This window comes from Etheostoma cragini, chromosome 8, assembly GCF_013103735.1.
Source record: "Etheostoma cragini isolate CJK2018 chromosome 8, CSU_Ecrag_1.0, whole genome shotgun sequence".
NCBI lineage: Eukaryota > Metazoa > Chordata > Actinopteri > Perciformes > Percidae > Etheostoma > Etheostoma cragini.
Genome location: NC_048414.1, coordinates 23317288 through 23332835, shown reverse-complemented (window position 1 = coordinate 23332835; position 15548 = coordinate 23317288). Strand labels below are relative to the sequence as shown.

General features: G+C 39.1%; 1 protein-coding gene across 2 annotated transcripts in view; it reads right to left on the bottom strand.

Annotated features, from left to right (window-relative positions):
* Positions 1–593: 593 nt before the first annotated feature.
* LOC117948589 (homeodomain-interacting protein kinase 3-like) overlaps positions 594–15548 on the bottom strand; it is a 55419-nt gene continuing 40464 nt past the window's right edge. For both annotated transcript variants that reach the window (XM_034878304.1, XM_034878305.1), the window contains exons 15-18: positions 14850–15011; positions 14455–14729; positions 5989–6146; positions 594–5121 (exon numbers count right to left, since the gene is read on the bottom strand). In XM_034878304.1, coding sequence (XP_034734195.1) covers positions 4564–5121; positions 5989–6146; positions 14455–14729; positions 14850–15011 — 1153 coding nt within the window. In that variant the 3' untranslated portion in view covers positions 594–4563. The remainder of the gene's footprint in view (positions 5122–5988; positions 6147–14454; positions 14730–14849; positions 15012–15548) is intronic.

The window sequence follows — 15548 nt, the reverse complement described above, 5'->3', positions numbered from 1 at the left end:
ATTTAATACACGGGTCCAAAATGACCCGCTAACACTTCAGATGGCAGCAGAAAGCTAACACCAGAGGAAGGTTAAGGTATTAAAAGGCAACCATATAGAAAAGGCCTCACATTTTTGAAACTGGAAATGATCAAAGCAGTTTTCTGTCAACTAATAAATAGACAGAGACACCGAAGATATCTTAATGTTCATTTATACTTGCGGACAAACAAGGAGACAGTTTTCAGCACTACAACATGGTACAGAAAATGTCTAACTGGAAGCCCTCTAAATTGTCTTATTTATGAGTGAAATACAATCATCAATGTTGTCATTTCTTTATCTGGCCAGGGAGTGCATGTTCTGCTTTCCAAATGGCTCCGTGTTATCTTACGGGAAAGTACAATTGTTATAATATGTCTTTATATGTAAACAGTTCCTTTAATTTTTTTGTAGTGTTTGAGTAGTGTATTACTGTATTTTACACAATTATCACTTCATAGTTCATATCTTTGGATACACTTAAAAATACATTTAAAGGTCACCATTATTATAGACACACACTAAGAGTAAAACCTGTACATGACATGTACATGCATAAAGACAACAGCGACTGAAGCAAAAGATCATTTTTAATTCAAAGTGAATCTTGACATAGTACACTATCAATTCATAATTTGACACTCACCAATAAGAGTCACCAAGAAGGAACCCGCTTTTTGTGACAAGGTACAAAAGGCTTCATCACATTGAAACTCACTGAGAACTAGAGGGGGGAAAGAAAACGACCTCAAACTGGTAAGACACACATTACATCCAAACAATAATTATTTTCCCAGTCGTCATATTGTTGTATATTGCACAGTGCAGTTGCTACATGTCAAAACTAGTGTAGCATATAAGAATACAATAAAATAAAAAATAAATCATTATCATAAAGCCACACAGATCTACACACATATTTAGAACAGTAACAGTTTCGATTTAGCAATTAATATTTGTGTCTAACTACAATTGTCAACTCGATAATTAGATAGTTGTGGTACAAAATCTACCTAAAACATTTCTTAAGGATCTGATTTTGCACAATTTATTTCTGAGATGTTCAGACCCATTTTTGTGAGTTAATGGTTTTGTCAGGTGAGGGCCTAGTAAAAGCAGGCCTTAATTTCTGAAAGCAGATTCCACCTAATATCTAGATGCACTGGATTAAATCCTTGTTTATTGCCATTTCCCCAAAATGTCCCCTGCAGTTCTAAGGCCTGCATTGTTAGCTAAGGCTGCTTGGCTCTGTGTGCTTGTTGAGCTTTAGATCTGGGACTGTGTGACCCTCGGCTGACTTTGATGATGCAACTGTCAAGGCTGCATTGTGGCGGGATTATCTATCATAAGCAATCAACCCAAAATGGTGGGGGATTACGGCGTAGGACATCACTGAGGTGGGACATGTGTTCATCTCATCACAGGTGCTAAACTGACAGAAATAATAAAGCCATATGGGAATCACAGAGAGGCTGTACACCACAGGGTTAAAACAAAAAAACAGAACATTTTCCTTGAAGTAAAGTACAGATTAATGTGTTATGACACAGACATACAGTATATTAATTATAATTCTAGTCTGTACTGCATCCTTTCATTTGTCTAAGCATCGTCAACACAGTAGCATATTAGATGAGCACACAAAACAAACACATTGCTTAAACAACATAACGACACAATTACAATGTAATACATTAAGTAGAGTAGCACCATGACAAAATAAATTTGCTCGGTTTCTTGTCATAACAAACTTTTCCTGTTTTTACAAGATAGTTTTTCCAATATTACAACATACTGTTAGATGCTCTCCCCCCACCCCCAAAAACCAAAACAACAACTGTGTTGTATCATAACAATTTATCTTGTTATATCCCAAAACGTTCTTTGTTTTTAATAAAACCAACCATCTTGGTTCCACGTTATAGGAATTTTGTAAAAATTTGAGATTATGTTATAATACAAAGAAACTGAGCAATTTTCTTTTGTTACAGTGACAACATACACTAACGTAGATGGAGATGAGACAACTTGGACCTAAACTTTGTATTTGATGATGGATAAAGCATTTTGAAAGAACCCCTGACTAAAACACATGTTGATATCAACCTATGGTACTAGCTGCATACAACATCCCAACACAAGATAAGAGAAAAAAAAGATGTGCAGCCATTAGAAATGTAACAAATAACTAATTCGCAAACCAAAAACAGAAGTCTTGAGTTCCACAAATACATTGATGGTGTGATAATAAAGCTTTGCATTTGTGTATATTCAGGCCCTAGGTATTTTGAGTACTGCACGGTGTACTTGGTGAGCGAAATGAAACATTCCCTGACTTGTACTTTCTTAGGATTTTGTAAAAAAAGAGATTGTTTCAGACCTTATCTTTGTCAAACAAACAACTTTGGGGTTTCTTCTGCTTTGATATAAATGCAAGATGTCCCCTGTCAGCCACTTGTCTGAAGAAAGGCACTAGTTGCACAGTATGCAGAGTTGCAAATACAGTCCAAAAACTGAAAGAAAAGCCATATCATCAGAAGAAAACAAGAAAACTCTTAACACATCAACAACAAACCGGTTACAGAATCAAAACAGTTAACCCAGCCTACATTTGGAATACTGATGCTAAATCCACACAAAAAAACACACACACACACCAAAAAGCAACAGAATAAAATAAAAAAGGAAAACTCATAACTTCCATTACAGCAGTTTACAATCACTTCAAAACAACAAAGCCAATATACAGAGGCACTAGCATATAGGAATAGTATTCATTATACTATTAAAAAAAAACACGTCTAATGTATCTAGTCATCAGAACTACAATACAAAAGAACGAAAGAGCGAACGCAGGCTAGAATAAGATTATTCCTCTAAATTCACAGCTACGAAGTGGCAGATAATCGGTACATAGCAGCTTATTATCTTTACATTCCAAATACAATTTGCCAAATATAGCTCAGAAAAATAAAACCTCAACCTCATCCTCATTTTTAAAATAGAGATCTCACAATATATTCCAATGATGATAACTGCAACAGAGGTGAAAGCAGAAATAGTATTGACCATGCTTCAGAAATGATTGATGAACAGTCTTTGGTGCTGATTACAGAAAAATACCAGCTGATATGACAGGTAAAGACGCAGCTCTACTACACACTAGAAATCAGAAACACAAAACTAAAAATAATAATTATCAAGGCTATGCATCCACCCTGAAGGAATGTATCAAAACTGACAACAGGCTTTAATACATGGACAAAAAGGTTTGTATCACACTAATATTTAAAACAATTACCGATACACCGTTAACACTCAATAGCCCAGCAATGATACTGTAAGTTGACAGGTTATTTCAAACACTGAGAAGCATTTAAAAGTAAAAACATGAAACAATCTTTTTTTGTCTATGCCACTCCCAAAAACTAAAACATAAATGCTTTAATACAATTCTAGCCTAAATGCTAACTAATAAAAACACAGCAACCCAGAGGCTATCTAGATTGTATTGCAGTTACAGTAAACAGTGACAATACTGTTGTGAATTAAGTACTATAGTGAATAGAAATCGATTATTAAAATATCAAATCACTCTTTATTTACATAAAAAGCTCATTCAGTCAAAGCCCTAAATGTGCAGCTTCTAGCTAAAGTAAATGCATACTCTGAGTTAGGAAGCAAACTGAAGTCCAACATTTGCCAATATAAAAAACATAAGCACAAGCATTATTTATCCAATAAGCCCATCACACTCAGAGTCTAAAGGTTAAGTGCTGCAAGCCCATTTAAATTTCCAACCTATAATCTCCTGAAGTAACGTCATCGACTCTGGTTTTAAGGCACTAAGCGATGGCAGCAGTGAAGCCTGCCTCAAACAAAGACAGGAGCATTCAATCCTGGTTAATAAAGACTGGGATGGCTTAAACAGATCTGACCAGCTAGCACATGCTACATGGTAACAAAGATAAAGGGTTGGGGAGGCTGAGCGCATTGACAGCAACAAAAAAAGATTTCCCCATCTCCAATTAGATCATACTCTCTGAAACAACTCTCTCTTAAACAACAGGAGGCAATGTGAAAAAACACATTGTTAACTAAAATATCCTTATCATCATACTTTTTTAATTAATTCCCTCCTGTGACACTTTCTTATAAAGCTATTCAGATTTAATCAATCATTGTTTCCTCCGTTGACTGACATGATTTCCCAGGAGATATTTTCAGAGCTGAAGTTGCTCTGACAATCAAACAAAACTTGACTTTGGACGATAACCTCCAGATTAAAGAGACTGTGAATTTCTTTATCCTTGAAACACCATAAAACATTATCTTCAGTATTGTTAATTTTGTTTTTCTTTCTCAATCCCATATGATACATTGTTATCCATTCTCCTTGATAACCATTTTTTCCTCTTCCTCGTTATGACAAGTGTCTGTTTTGTGCTCTGCTGCAAGCTCTTCCTGCCCAGGTTGCAGCCCCAGTCCATTTCTCGTTGCCCTTCCTCACTAGAAGGTACTGCTGTGGCCCTGCTCTGCTCCTCAGATATACGAGAACTGGGGGTGATGGCTGAGCTTGGTGGGGCTCAGAGGGAAGCCTGTGTAGGCAGCCGGGGAGGCCATGTAAGGGTGAGGAGGAGGGAAGGGAGGCTTGTACTGGTGGGGGTTGTGGGCGTAGCCGGGCTGGTGATGAGAATGAATGGTCGGGGAAGGGAGGAGCCTGTGTGGTTGGGGAGCGGGGTGTCCATGGTGGTGGGTGCTTATGCCCAGGGTCAGCTGGTGAAGTATAGCGCCACCTTGTGGGTGGGAAAAACTGTAGCTGTGCTGGAGGAGAGGGGGTGGAGGAGGGCGAGAGGGCAGGATGGGGTGGGGGTGATGAGCGGCGGTGAGGGGGGCGCTGGGAGTGTAGGACAACAGGGTGTGTGTGGGCAGGCCTTGGGTTAGTGTGTGAGGGGCGGCTGATGTGAGGGTGGGGCTGCCGTGCGACAGGTGGGTGAAGGTGTGTGTGTGGACAGTTGGGGGGATGTAGGCGTGCGGTCGCAGTGGCCCATAGTTGCCGTTCCACTCTTTGTTGCTGTGGTTTGAACCGTACGGCTGCACCTGAGAAAGAGAATAGACAAGCTGAATGAGAATCTTTTAAACATCCAGGGCCTATGCAGTCTGTTAAAAAAATAGTTTGATATTTTTGGAAATAAAGCATTTGATTTTTTGCTGTGAGTTAAATGACAGGCTTGATATCACTCTTGTCTATCCATTCAGTATGAAGCTGGAGAAAGCAGCTGGCTAGTTTAGCACAAAGACTGGAAACACGAGGAAAGAGTTAACCTGACTAATTTACACAAAAGTGAAAAAACAACACAGTTTTATGACTATGTCTTTGCCAGGAACAGAAACTTCTTTGAGTTTTCCTGGAACATAACGTCTGTGAAACCACAACTTGTTGTTCAGATATGTGTCTAAGCTAATGCGAGTGAGATTAATGCGAGTGAGATTTAAAGGGTGTAGCAGGTAGGTGGATTTTGTCACCTATGGACAGAGCCGTTTTCCCCTTAAGTGACCACTGGCTCTAGATTAATATTTAGTATAGGGGTAATAGTCTTCTCATCTCACTCTTGGCAGGAAAATTAATAAGCAAACATTCCAAAATGATGAACCATTTCTTTACAGTCCCTGCCTGATGTTTGAAATTAAATACATGTTTTCATACAGGCAGAAAAGACAAACCACACAAGTCCACAATATCAAGTCATTTTAATCAAGCCCTTGACCGGAGACTAGAATACTGCTGATTGTGGCAGACCAGCTGTAAAATTACCTAAAGGTCCTGCTGCTTTGACAAACAATGCCCTAGAGCTCTGCTGCAAAGCACAAACAATCCCATTAATATTCACCAATGTAATTCAAAGTGTTCAGCTCCTTAATAAGCCCCCATATATAATAAAGTCAAAGAAAAATAACTGAACTGACCTGTCCATAGCCCAGAGGGTGCTGCTGCTGCTGCTGCCCAGTCACTTTTTGCTGCCGGGACAGGAGGGGGGCGGATGGGAGGAGGGGGAAGGACGAGGGAGTGCTCTGATGTCCTATGAAGCTGCAGCGGCCTTTGGAACGGGACCAGGACTCTGAGACTGGAGCGGAGAGAAGACATAAGTGAGTCAGTCAAGGACATTTATACAGCAAAAATAAATGGCAATTTTAGTCCACATGCCATGCGAGACTAAAGACAGTGAAGAAGACACACACACATTCCACAGACATTTCAATTGAATATTATGTCTCTTAAGAGGCACAAAAGATCTCTAAAACTGACATTTTAGCTCAGTGGAAGCTCATTAACATTGCTGCAGCTACTCCGTGTGTCCAGCACTGATTCGGGTCAGGGTTTCTCTCAATCAAAAGTTTACGCATATTTATGTGGATCGAGATTAATGTAAAAAATTGCCAAACTTCTCCTTAATGACGGTATTGAAACTGATACTGTTACTATTTTTAGGACCCCACAGTATACTGTTACCTTATTACAGCCCAAGCCTTCTTCCCAGTTCAACCCTGAGATTTTCTCGCATTGCACAGCGCTCTGAAGGAATCTCCGAGATTAGGCTATGTTATGTTTGGCCAGCTCACAGCAATTTAATACAATAGCAGGAAAGAGTCCCCCCCCCCCGCGCTGTACGAAAGCGCTCTGCATGTGGTGTCTGTTGATGTGCAGGTTACGTTCCCCATACAGATACGTCTCACTTTATAAGATAAATAGCCTGCCTATTTGTGACATCGGGCTCCGTCTGCACTTGTTGTCTGGTTGTGCTTTGCCTGTATGAGATTCTGAAACGTCTTGAAATTCTGAAATAGTCGTTTTTGTTTATTCAAAGTCAAAGACAGTCCAAAGTGGTGCTACTTAGCACATTATTGTGGGTCTAAGGTGTATGTCACATTTTATTTTCTAAAGCTCCGCTGCTCTCAGTCTCTGGTCCTCAGGGGGAGAGGACAGCGGCTCGGGTGGCAAAAGCCAATGCTTTTACCACACAAAGTGATTCTTTTACCTAGCTATATATTTATCGATATCTGTTGCCTTTCTAATCCAAACAACATCAAACTTGCACCACACTTACTTGTGCCCGTAGCAACACACCTGTCAATTTGTCGGTTCAAGAGATATGCACATAAAACACGAACACACACACACACACACACACACACACACACACACACACACAGAGAGAGAGAGAGAGAGAGAGAGAGAGAGAGAGAGAGAGAGAGAGAGAGAGAGAGAGAGAGAGAGAGAGAGAGAGAGAGAGAGAGACAGACAGAGACAGACAGACAGACAGACAGACAGACAGACAGACATACAGCCAGATGTAATTTATAGATAGAGGTCACTTCAAGCATGCACCGGAGCAACATTATGAACACAATAACAATCCAGCCAAGGCAGTGTTTATTAGGGCTGTAATCAACCAAAGAAAATCTTGGTCGACTATAGTCATGAAATTTTGACTAAAAATCAACTGGTGCGGAGGGGTGAAAAAAAACAACATTTGATTAATTAACTGTACTGTCCCGCAGTACTTTTCCTTGTAGTCTATTTGCAGTATATAAAATGTTTTTTGACATAATTATTTTGCACTGAAATCTCACTCGTCTGTCGGCTCTGACAGCGCTGCATCAGCGCTCTGTTCATGTCCTCGCATGGAGCGGCTGAACATCGGAGCTCGGTGTCGCGGCTCAGAAACAAATATACTATTAATTTAAAGCTTTTACTCTTAAACACAAAAGGCACGTCTACTTTAACATATACTGCATATTTAAACATATCTGTGGTCAAGCTCAGTGCCTCGCTGTGTTGCATTAACTCTGATGTTTCTCTTTGGGTCCCTAGCATTTTCCGATTAGTCCATGCATAATGCTGTGTCGTGCTGGCGTTGTATATTAACAAGTTCTTAAAACCTCAGCCCTCCACAACAGCAATGGGCGTCATATCCTGAGCAATAAAGTCGACAGTTCCTTCCATGATTTTATTTTTGCGTTTGGATGGTAGAGGCTTAACATTCAGCGGGGTCTGGGGGGGTCTGGGGAACACTACCGTAGCTGCGGGTGGGTGCGCCGGTAGTTATAAAACGATTATTAGACTAAGAAATATTTCAATTCTGATATGTTGATATAGCCTACTCAAAACAGACAGGGCAACCTAACGCAGAAAAGTAAGCTTGCCGTTTGTGTGGACTGGACTAGGTGATGTGCCATGTTTGTAGTCGAGCTGCAATATGCAAACTGTTACTTGCAAACTTTGTATTTGACTTTTTTCCGTTATCTATTTTTGTAAAGTGCTGCCACACTGCCGATGTCTTCGACATGGTTAAGCAGGACTGACTGTAAATTAAACACTCACAATTAAATAAATATTCATCAAACCACTAAAACAAGGCTTTCTAGTTCTATCTTCAATCTGTCCCCAGTGGGTTGGGCTACTCAAAAAAAAAGTGAAAACAAGGGGGGTGTTCTGAAGACAGACTGTTACCTGTGAAACAGGGATGCTCTGAAAACACCCCCATTAGCAATAAGTGCTTTCCACCCATAGACCGTAAAGGTCTATGCTTCCACCTGATGAAATAACATGGCAAAAAATCGACCAATCAGAATTTTGGTCAAGCCAGAACGTATCAACCAATAAATCGACTAGTCGACTGGGAGATTACAGCCCTAGTGTTTATACAACCATCTTACTAAGTTGTTTGTATGTGTATTCATTTGATTTAAGTTTATTTTACTACTTTGCAGTTTGCACAATAAAAATAGTTTAGATTCTGGGCAATATAGAGAAAATCAGACATCACTTGACCACATACTGTACCTCAATGTCGATATTGCAACAAAATTGTACGGTTGACATTTGGTGCTTTGACAAAATATTATTCATACAATGAGATTTTTTAATAAATATTCTCCGGAAATGAATTAATGACTTAGTGAGTAAACAGCTAGAACAGTCCGGTAAATTCTGAAAATTACATCACTTTACTGTAATAGAGCCTGTAAAACCAGGTGAACACAGCAGTTACCATATTACAATATATCCAAAATCTGAGACAACATCTAGTGTCATATTGCGATATTGATATATTGGCCAGCCCTATTGTGGAGCCAAGCAAACCCTTTAGTAATCAATTTTAGTAAACACGATGAGATTAAAAACAAAAATGGTATGTTGTATATACTCCTTACAGTAGAATAAGCCATTAACCTATATAAAAGCCCAGTCAAGCAAAAGAAGGAAAATATAATATACCGTGAAACCGCCAGGATCAATACAAAGTTCTGCCCAGCACTAATTTGCGTTAACTGAAGCTAAAGCGGAGTTGCTTTAATAAAGTCAATGTGTACCACTTCAAATTGTAAAATGAATTATAAATAGGACAAGCACATAATCCTTTAATGTGTGCAGAGAGTTGCTTTGCCAGGCAGATAAAGGCTAAACAAACAGGCTAAAGAGCAGCATATAATGTGACGGTCCTAGCTGGTCCCAAAGGTCTTAGCACACTACCAAAAACTAAATGTTCGTAGAAACTTGAGAAAGGAAAATATGAATTTCAATACATAAATAAATAAAGAATTTTCCAGACACCAAAATTGTTCTCCTGAGTGCTGGGAATCAATTGTAGTGGCACCAATCTACATCTAGATTAAACATTTTTTTTGTTGGGTAAGTGCAATACACAGTAAATAGATTTTCGTTTAAAGCAAAAGAAGTCAAATCTGAAAAGACAATATCTGAAGACCAATATATCTAGCTAATCTTTGAGACACAGCAGCATGTGCATCCAAATCATGAAGCCAACTGAACAAAAACAGCCTGTTTATTTCATGCACAGTCAAAGGATAACTGGAAAAGCTCAGGCTGTTTAGAGTTAACACTTCCACAAAATCTTAACATCTGACATGGACTAGACATTAGCTAAACTTTCCTCATAAAGACTAAAAGAGTCTTGTTTAAGGATTTATCAATATTGAAACTTTACAGGTATAATCTGAGTGTTTACACAATAATGTGTTTGTATTAGATGAACAACAAACACAGTGGTGAACATGTTAAGGTGCTGACATGTTTCACCCATTTCAGAGAGTTGTTATAGAATTCTAGTTCTTGAACAAGTAGAACATTCGGGCCCAAAGAGAACTACCACTTGACACTACAGAAGAACGCAACATCTTCTGCATTACAGTTGGTGTGGAAGAACTTTTATATTAGCAGCACAGAGCTAACAATACCAAAAATTCAGTACCATTCGGTGCCAGTACCAGTAAAATAACATGATTCACAATGCCGATTTTGATAAAAAAGGATTTTCCATGTACTTTAACTTGAAATATGAACTTCTTTATTAAATTATTTAAAAGATATTAAAATGTCATAAAAAGACATACAAAACATGTGCATTAGAGCATAGAACAACAAAATAAAAGTAAAAAATAACAGTTATAGTGCGACAACTAGTGTCCCCGGACACGTTGCAGACTTCCAGGCATCTTTTCAAAAGGTTCTGTGCAAAAACAACAACAGTGTTTTTAACAGCTGCTTGACCAGAGACATTACAAACCCGGTGTAAATATTGGATATGTATTTGGAAGATGGAGACAGCTTCCCAAAAGAACGCAGAGCTGGCTAATTTGCACCTGAACATGCAGCTGAGCATTAGTTTTAGGCTAATTTATCACGGCTACAAGGAACGGGCATTTAATGCCATTTCAATATTTGTGTACTCACATTGAATTAAGCTAGAGTACCCAAGTTGGTTACTTGCAAAAACAATGAAGACACAGACAGTAAAGTGATCCCGACAGGTCCTGGCTAACACCGCCATGCTTACCCTGCTATGCCATGAACTATTACAAACTACTGTTCCATTATCTTTTATTGTGACTGTTATTGACACTTTTCATTTCAACCCCAACCTGGCAGACACCGCCTACCAAGAGCCTGGATCTGTCCGAGGTTTCGTCCTATAAGGGAGTTTTTCATCGCCACTGTTGCACTGTTGCTTGCTCTGGAGGGAACTACTAGAACTGTTGGGTCCTTGTAAATTATGGAGTGTGGTCTAGACTTACTCTATCTGTAAAGTGTCTTGAGATAACTCTTGTTATGAATTGACACTATAAATAAAATCAAATTAAATTAACCCTGCTAACGGCTAATGTTACTGGAGGAACACGCAAGCAGCCACAGCTGTTTACAATGTAACGTTCAGTGGCAGTAGCCGACAACGGTGAGTTATTTGAAGCCAAGAGAGGGGGGCTGTAAATTGTGAAGAGAGGACTATGAGTTTGCAGTGAAGATGCCATTTTTTAGGTCGGGTAGAATCGATCTGTGTTGACCCTTGTTCAAGGTTTTTAGATAAGCTGTGTACCGGAAGTAGAAGAGCATGACTTCGGACACTTGTTCGTGACCTCCTACTTCTGAACCTATCGACTGGAACGCTCTGAAGCGTATACTGCCCCCATCAGTTCCGGGAGAGGAGCAGCACCGATGCTGCTAAACCTGGAATTCTCGCTAATGGTGCTTAAAAAAATGGGCATGGCTGGTGTTTTTTGTCATTTTCAAACCGGAAGGTGTTGGTAGTATCAGTTCTCTGGACATTCTTAGCAGTAATCCTACAATATTTCTGGTGTTTTTAAAAGAAATATCAAATTTGTCTTTCACTTTAAGTTGGGCATCTTCCAATTCAACACAGCATCATAAAACTAGACAATTCAATTTATAAAGTTGGGAAAACAGAGTTAAAGAGAGATTTTTGGCAGTCAGAAAAGGTACCCGAGGAGCAAAGTTGCTCCTTGGACTCTGATCTGTATCAGTTTTAAATTCACTCCACCATTTATGACCATAAATAATAACAAACATCTGGCGGGAAAAAAGGTGAAGCTGGTCTCAGATCAGTGTTTAAGGGCAACTTTTGCAGCATGGCAAGAACCAGCAGAGAAAGCATAGGCTCTGACTCAACACCAAATAAAATGCATCCACCTTTCCCTTCAATCCGAGGAACCAACAGACCTTGAACTGGACATGTGGACATTAGGGCTGGGTACCTTTAACATTTTTATCGGTACTGGTACATGAAATTCGGTTCCGGTTCCCAAAGATAACCTTTTTTGATACTTTCCTTCTAAAATTAAAAAAACAATATTTCAGTTGTAAAAATAATTCCAAACCTATTTATCCTAATTACTTAGAACATTATGTTATTTATTTAAAATATTTTACGCTCTTAAGAAATGAAACAAAAACAAAATCCCTCCCTCTCTCTTACCAAACCTGCCCTATAACCTGTTAAATTGAATAAATATTAATTTCTCACTTGCTGTAGATTTTATTCTTGCATTTATTATTCTTTTTTAGCGTTTTAATTTTCATCATGACCGTTTTTAATTGCTCTTTCGTTTTATGTGAAGCACTTTGAATTGCTTTGTTGCTGAAAGGTGCTATAGAAATAAAGTTGACTTGTCTTACAACCTCAGCCCGTCACTCCCCATTTCCACCGGTTTCACAACAGCTGCGGATCCGCTCCGGAATGGCGGTGGAGTTATTACGTTTCATTAAAGTCAATGTGTGTATTTCCACAGATTGCGAAACGGCTGTGTTCCAACTCTGTCCCATCTTGTGGTTCTGTGGTTCTGTTCTACATGAATTCACGGTCAGTCATGGCTGCAGCCGTTCCGCAACAAATCCGGACGTGGTGGGTATTGACGGACGGCGAAGCACGAAGCCAACTAAGCTAAATCTCATAACCTCAGACATATTTAAAAGTAAAAAGTACCTGATATTAAATGTACTTTAAGTATTAAAATTAAAGTATGTGCATAACAATTTATTCTCTTAATGTCTATATTCTAATAATAAAAAAAAAACGTATGGGCTGTGGCATTTTAATTAAGTTAGTTTTAGGTTAACGTAATTGTGCTTACCATCTGTGGCCCAGTTTCTGACCTACAATTCTGGTTATCTAACAGGTTGATTTGCAATATAGCTCGACTTTGCAGGACAGCAAACACATTTATCTAGCGAGAACATACACGCTTGAACAACAAATACGTGGCTTCACAGCTGAGGACGGGGAGTACTTTTAAGATAAATATAGTATATTGTATATTAAGCATGTGTGAACGGCGGTATTTGTACTTTGTTACATCCCACCACTGGTTACCAGGGCATAGAAACCACTGTTGTGCCTGGTTGTCTCAGAGGAAGTGTAATGCTGGTGACAGCACCACTATTGCTTTCGGCTCGCCATTAATATCATATCACAGTGAATGGTGTCTGCGTTAAGTTTAGAAAAACTTTAACCATACTTGAAACCAACTTATAGAGTTATTTAAAGTTTGGTACCCAACACTAGTGGAAATGGACATGTTCAGAAAGTACTCATGCTGTACTTTGGTTGAAGTAAACTCTTCCTCTTCGTCTTCTATATAAAACTTCTGTATCACTGATGCAGGTGTTGTCAAGTAAGGACGGATTTGTTTTTGGATTTAGATTTGTTTTTAAACTGCATTAAAAATATTAGTTGAGGGATTAACAAAAAAGCTGTCTAAATGATTTAAAATTCAATGCTAAAGCCAACCATCAGCCGAGGTTACTGCTCAGAGCTTTGATCATTTTACTCTTCCTGGACAGCTTCCAAATTAGCAAAACTTGGTTTGCTTTGGGATGTCTGGTTTACTGAAGCTTACACTAGATGTTGACAAATTTCAAATGATGCACATGTGTACACATAGGGATAAAAAAAACGTTTTCATCTAATATCCGCCAAATGGGTAGTGAATGTTGTGCACATTTTAGCAGCAACTCTTTTTTTGACAATTTACAGCCATTTGGCAGGTAGGTGGTGCCAATTTTGAACCCTTTGTACACATTTTTAAAAGACACTGTTTATAAACCAATCTAACTGTGCATTTTTAATAGATGAGGCGCAAATACACCAGCTAGTTATCTTGGAAACTTTCTTTAAAGAAAACCCCTACTTTGATTAAGGGAAAGCCGTAAAAGAAGACTCTCAGGCAATGATAGCATTGCCTGCTATGGATGCATCTTTGAGGTATTGGCACAATGTGGCTAGTTCTCTGTTGGTGTCTCTTGATCACCTGTTAAAGCCTCTATGACCCACTAGGGGGCGGTAAGCCCTTACTGCTTCCATATGACCTGCAAAGCACACACCGCCAAAGCACAGGGGACAAACTACATGACAGTTGTAAAGATGAAGACACATGTTGCTAGACAAACAACATTTTCATGAGAGCATTAATTTCTTAGCTTGTAATGACAAAAATTGGTTAAAACCTAAAAAACAACAACACTCATTTTCTTCTCAACTATAAAATCCATCATACAATACATAAACATTTAAACAGGAATATTTGTTTCTTGTTGTAAAGGTAAATATTTCCACTGACCTGATCTCTGAACACGCTCCTCTGTCCCTTGACTGTTGTTGTTCTGCACTCTCATTGGTGGAACCACCATTGTCCTGACGCCACGGGGACTCCTGCCCTGCACTGCAGTATAAGGCATTGGCGCTACAATGGCAGCCAAAGGTGAGCGCTTGTTGTGGTTACTGTTGTCGAGGTAACGATAAGGACTGTTGCCATGTGGGGAGGTTGATGTGTCAGACGTGGGAGAGCCTTCCACTGTGTCACAGCCACTCTCATGGCCATCGTCTTCAGACATGCTAATCACAGAGGAAAAATAAAATTAAGACTACTGTAACTTAGGTAACAGTAACTTAACGTTTCTCTTTGTAGAACATTACTTTTTTAGTTATTTGGAGATGAAGACACACTTCCACTACCTGTTAGGTCTCTTGCATGGTGAAACAGAGGGGCTGGACTGAAGGGAGTTGGAGGCAAAAGAACTAGTGCTGAGGCTGCTGTCGGGGCTGCTGAGGGAACACACTCTCTCCATAGACACACTGGTGTTTCTGCATGCTTCACACACACACTCCTCTTTACACCTATGGAGATCAAAATTAAGGTTATTATTTCTAAAGCTCAAAATAGTAGAATAAACTCTGTCATGGATCACTGACATTTCAAGTTTCAAAATTAAATTCCAGATTTTTCTTAGAGCAGGCACTGCCCCTTATAGAGGCTTATTTGGCTACTGAAAACTAAAAGGGGATCTGATTTTTTTTACTACCACTTTGTGCTATATCCGGTGAAGACAAATGTTTAAGACCATAGAAAGACATATGGAAAATAAGTGTTAATGAGGTTGATAATGTTAATCCAATTTTCAGTCATGCGGTGACACCCAATTATACCTATTAATTAAGCCAGACGAAACCAGTCAGTTAGCTAAGCTTCAAGCATACATTAAAGATATAAAATCATGGATGACCTACAATTTTCTAAACTCAGACAAAACTGAAGTTATTGTGCTTGGCCCTAAACACCTCCAAACCTCATTATCCAAAGATATACAGTGGGTACGGAAAGTATTCAGACCCCTTTAAATTTTTCACTCTTTGTTTCATTGCAGCCATTTTCCA